The sequence below is a fragment of the Priapulus caudatus genome, unplaced genomic scaffold (genome assembly GCF_000485595.1).
Source record: "Priapulus caudatus unplaced genomic scaffold, Priapulus_caudatus-5.0.1 Scaffold5301, whole genome shotgun sequence".
NCBI classification, from domain to species: Eukaryota; Metazoa; Priapulida; class Priapulimorpha; order Priapulimorphida; family Priapulidae; genus Priapulus; species Priapulus caudatus.
In genome coordinates this window covers 1-4931 of record NW_014582362.1, presented here as the reverse complement: position 1 = coordinate 4931, position 4931 = coordinate 1, and the positions used below count along the sequence as shown (strand labels likewise).

Genomic DNA, 4931 nt, shown 5'->3' with positions numbered 1-4931 from the left:
AACGCTCTTAAATTGCGCGTTTATCGACTTCATATGGTGAAGGTGAAGAGACTCGCCACGAGCGAATGTTAAGTTAGAGGCTCGCGTTCGGAAGATTGTAGATATGAAACATTGTAGCGCCAGATGCCACGCGCAGCGGCATGGCGCCCGAATATAACCATTAATTATAATGTTTTTTTGATATCTAGACGTTAAAGTAGAGAGAGCAGGATACAAAATAACGTAGCCACACCCCACGCCGCAGTAACCCTTTTCGTTACACCTGCATACGCGATACCGCGTCTGCCGACATTTTCGCACTCATCTTCACCATTGTGATCGGGGCGAATCAATAGTTTATTTAGAGAGTAGTGTAACGAAGGCTGGTTTCACCATGGCTTATTAATTACAATTAGCTTGGCCATAGCCAGGTTTGGTTTCCGTTGGTGACAAGCAGGTGGAACTAGATGAGATATTCGGGAAAGCGCGCGCGGTGCTGCGGCTGAGGGTAATGATAGTAGCAATAATGGGCTGCCGGAGCAATAAGCCGGAGCAATAAAGGTGCGGTAGCAGATGGGGCCGGAGTTCTGCGGGCATAATGCTATTATCACCGCCACCCGGCGCACGTTCAGAGGAGGGAGGTTCGCAACAACAGTTAAATTTAGATATTAGTTCAGGGTTCGGTTTAGATTTTAAGAGCGCTGCGGAGCAGGAGCAAGGAGAGGAGGTCTGCTCTCTATTGTTGTAGAATTATGACCAAAACAACATCTTTGTTGGTACGTTATTTACTAGTTCGTGCTTGTTTCTTTCTTTAATGCTGTTGCTATGCCTCTACACTTACCACTCCTTGTAGCCTACCCAGAAAGTACGAGTTACATATATAGTATTATATATATATATATATATAGCTTAGTTATTAGTTATGTTAGCTTAGTTTAGTTATTTGATTTATACGTGCCTGGAAACTCGCTGCGGGTTTGGTCTGCTGGGCCTGCCGCTTCAGCGCGGCCTGCGGAGTAGTTGGCACGGCTAGCTCTTGTTTTGTCCGTGGCGGTGAGCTTATGCAGTTTCCTCGAGTTCAAACACACGATCTGTTAATCTATCTTTAGACCTAAAAATAACATAATCATGTGAAGAAATTCATCAATATATTTAATGTATTCATTATTAATTATTTATTTCAAAGAGTCGGAACGGCATTAAGCCGGTGGCCTCTGGATTGACCACGTGTGCTAACCTGAAGACATAGGGATTCTTCATTCTTCTTCTTCTTCCTTCTCTCTTCTTCTTCTTTATTATTATTATTACCGAAAACGTCAGTTACCAAAATGTTATACCTTTTGATATGAAAAATATTCTACCGTACTTGGTTAGACTGCCCTGTCTGCCACACCACACACACACACACACACACACACACACACACACCACACACAGCACAAATACACACACACACACACACACACACAACACGCACAAATTACACACCACACACCAACAGCACACACATCAGCGCACGCACACACACACACACACGTCACACTGCGGAATAGGAGCATTCTTACGGCACCGCTGTGTGCCTGGCGGCGAACGTGCTTGTGCGTGCCGTGCGTGCGTTCGCGCGCTCGTGCGTACGTGAGTGCGTGCGTGCGTGCCGTGGTGGTGAGGTGAGTACATTGCGAACCTAACCAGTAGTCAATGTCTCGAATCCCAGCAGACACTGCCAGTACCTATCCAGTTTCTTCCACCCACACCCGTTGCTTAAGGGCTCATCACCCATACGTCCTTTGCCATCTCGTAGCAAGCGCTCTCCAGCCCTGCCACGAGCAATAAGGAGATATTATCGATTATTCTCGCATTCAGCTATGCACAGAGTTCAATACTTCTTATTGTGGTTCGTATGACGTTTAACGTGAATTACACACACACACACACACACACACACACACACACCACACACACACACACATACACACACACGCACACACACACACACACACATACACACACACGCACACACACACACACACACACACACCCAAGCAAACACGCACAGACTCAGCGATCCCCACTACACGTAACACATACACACACAACACACACACACACACACACATGCACACACATACACACACACACACACGTGCGCACACACAACACAAACACAAACACAAACAGACACACACACACACACACACACACACACAAACAAACACGCACACACTCACATCCCCCCACACACGTACCCAGCTCTAGCTTGTAACCCGCCCCCCCGCAGGCATGTAGCATCTTGTCAACAACCTTGGTGACATTGCTGGCGGCGACGTATTTTGTCTGCCAGCCCACTTGAAGAAAATCCTCCGTCCTGCAATTGATTTAATATATTACAGGGCCCCCAGGGGGCGCGGCCGTACACCAAGGGGAAACCAACGAGAAAAAATGCGGTTGTCAATGATGACAGTGATGGCAATAATGACAATGATGACAGTGAAGACAATGATGACAATGATGACAATGAAGACAATGATGACAATGACAGTGATGACAATGAAGACAATGATGACAATGATGACAATGAGCAACGATGGCAATGAGCAATGTGATAATAATGACAATATATATATATTTAGTAGGAGATAACCACACATCATCGCAACATTTCTGTTTAATTATTGGAGCTTAATATAACTATAGTTATTATTATTATTATTATTATTATTATTATTATTATTATTATTATTATTATTATTATTGTTGCTGTTGCTGTTATTGTTGTTGTTATCGTCGTCGTCGTTGTTGTTGTTGTTGTTGTTAATGTTATTAATGCCTGGTGTTCAGGCTCATAGTTATGCTCAAACATATCTGATATTATTTGAAATGATTGACACTATAATAATATGATATAATATAGCACAATACGATCAATATGATATAGTATTGATATTGTACGTAATTTATTTTTATTATATTATTGCTTTAAAATAATAGATTATAATTATAATAATCATAAATATATTTATTTATTTATCATAATAATTAAATTATTAATTATGTATATTGTAGAAGAAGAATTGCATTATTATTTTTTTCGTTATTATTATTAGTTTTACATATATTTTTAGTATAATATTATGTAGTATGCGATCTTACTCTAAGTTTACCTCGGGTGAACGTTGAGATCCGTATGAATGCTCCAGTCGCAGTTGTTTGTGACTTTATCCATGCCCGTTGCCATAGCAGTGGTGAACGCTCGACTTGCATTAGTCTCCGAAAGACAGTCGCCGAAATAGTCCTAGAGAATGATGCGCGTAATAATGTATAGTTATAGCTATTTATATTGAAAACTAAGTTAAATTACATAAAGTTATTCCAGTTAATTAAATAATACAATTAATTCATTAGCAATGCTGTAGGTCACTATTTATATACTTGTTTATTTATTTCATTTATTTCTATATTTATTCGAATTTTTCTACTTTCTTTCTTTCTTTACTTTATTTGTTTATTTGTTCATTCATTCCTTCATTCAATCATACATTTATTCACTCACTCATTAATCAATTCATTCATTCATTCATCCATTCATTCATTCATTCATTCATTTATTTATTCATTTATTCACTCATTCATTAATTCACACATTCACAGATTCATCAATTCATCCATCTATCCTTCCATCCTTCCATCCTTGGCGCCACATTGACGTGACCCTGACGTGACCTTGACCGGCGCTCACCTGTATCGTCACGTAATCGGCGACACGCAGCGCTGTGTCTCCGTGTTCCTTGCCGACGACGTGTCGCTTGGCGACGTCCATGGCGCCCATGGCGATGCCGTTCCAGGCGGCAGACGTCAGCAGGTGGAAGAACGAGACGACGACCTCGTCGTTCGAGATCGCTCCGTCGCCTGCCGACGTCATGTGTGTAGAGAATAATTCATAATATATATATATATTTATGTGCGTGCGTGCGTGTGTGTGTGCGTGCGTGCGTGCGTGCGTCTGCGTGTGGTGTGTGTTTTATTAAGTACGCATCTGGTTTGCGTCGACGAGCCGCCGGATTCGCCGTGACTTCTACGTCACTCAGGCGCCCAGCCCGCGACTTTCGATGAGATTACTTCTAATCTGTCCTTCTTCTCGTGTTCAAGGTAAGAGGCGCGAGGTTGATTTCGTATAAATCCTATGTTTTGCATTTATATATGTACATAATAATATATATATATATATTATATATTTACTATATCGATATGTGTATAATAATGTTATATGTATATTTTAATATATACTAATATGTGTATGTAATATGTATATGTATAATTTGTATATATATGTGTGTATATGCATAATTATATTGGTATGTGTGTTAGGTTCTTCTTCTTATTCTTCATCTACTGCTTGTTCTTCTTCTATTTCTTTTTTTATCATCATCATCATACGTTCATTCTGGTCTTCTTATCTCTGTCTTTCTTCTTAGCTACACTACTACTATTACTACTAGTACTTCTTCTTCTTCTTCCTCGTCTTTTATTATTATTATTACAAATGATTACTAATTTATTATCATTGTATAATTATTTATTAATTGCGTATCTCGGCTGCAAGGATGAGATGCGTGCCGAACAGCGACGATTTGGCAGCGCTTGGTATGCATGGCAACCTCAGTCCAGCGCCTTGATACTGGAGGCAAAGTACCAGCTGGTTCGTGTTGTCGGTCCGGAATAAGGTAAGACATGGGAGGAAGGAGAGAGAGAGAGAGGGGGAGGAGAAGAGAGGGGGAGGGAGTAGAGAGAGGGGGGAGCGATTAGAGAGAGAGAGGGAGAGAGAGAGCAGAGAGAGAGAGAAAGATTCACACCACACACCACACGCACGCACGCACGCGGCACACACGACACACCGCACTACGCACCAGCCACAACGCAACACACACACACACACTACCACACACACACCACAC

General features: G+C 41.5%; 1 protein-coding gene across 1 annotated transcript in view; it reads right to left on the bottom strand.

Moving 5' to 3' along the window:
* LOC106819952 overlaps positions 1-3898 on the bottom strand; it is a 6619-nt gene extending 2721 nt beyond the window's left edge. Inside the window, exons 1-3 of the mRNA XM_014824516.1 lie at positions 3716-3898; positions 3141-3271; positions 1669-1796 (exon numbers count right to left, since the gene is read on the bottom strand). Of these exons, the coding sequence (XP_014680002.1) occupies positions 1669-1796; positions 3141-3271; positions 3716-3898 (442 nt within the window). The remainder of the gene's footprint in view (positions 1-1668; positions 1797-3140; positions 3272-3715) is intronic.
* Between the last annotated feature and the right edge of the window lie 1033 nt (positions 3899-4931).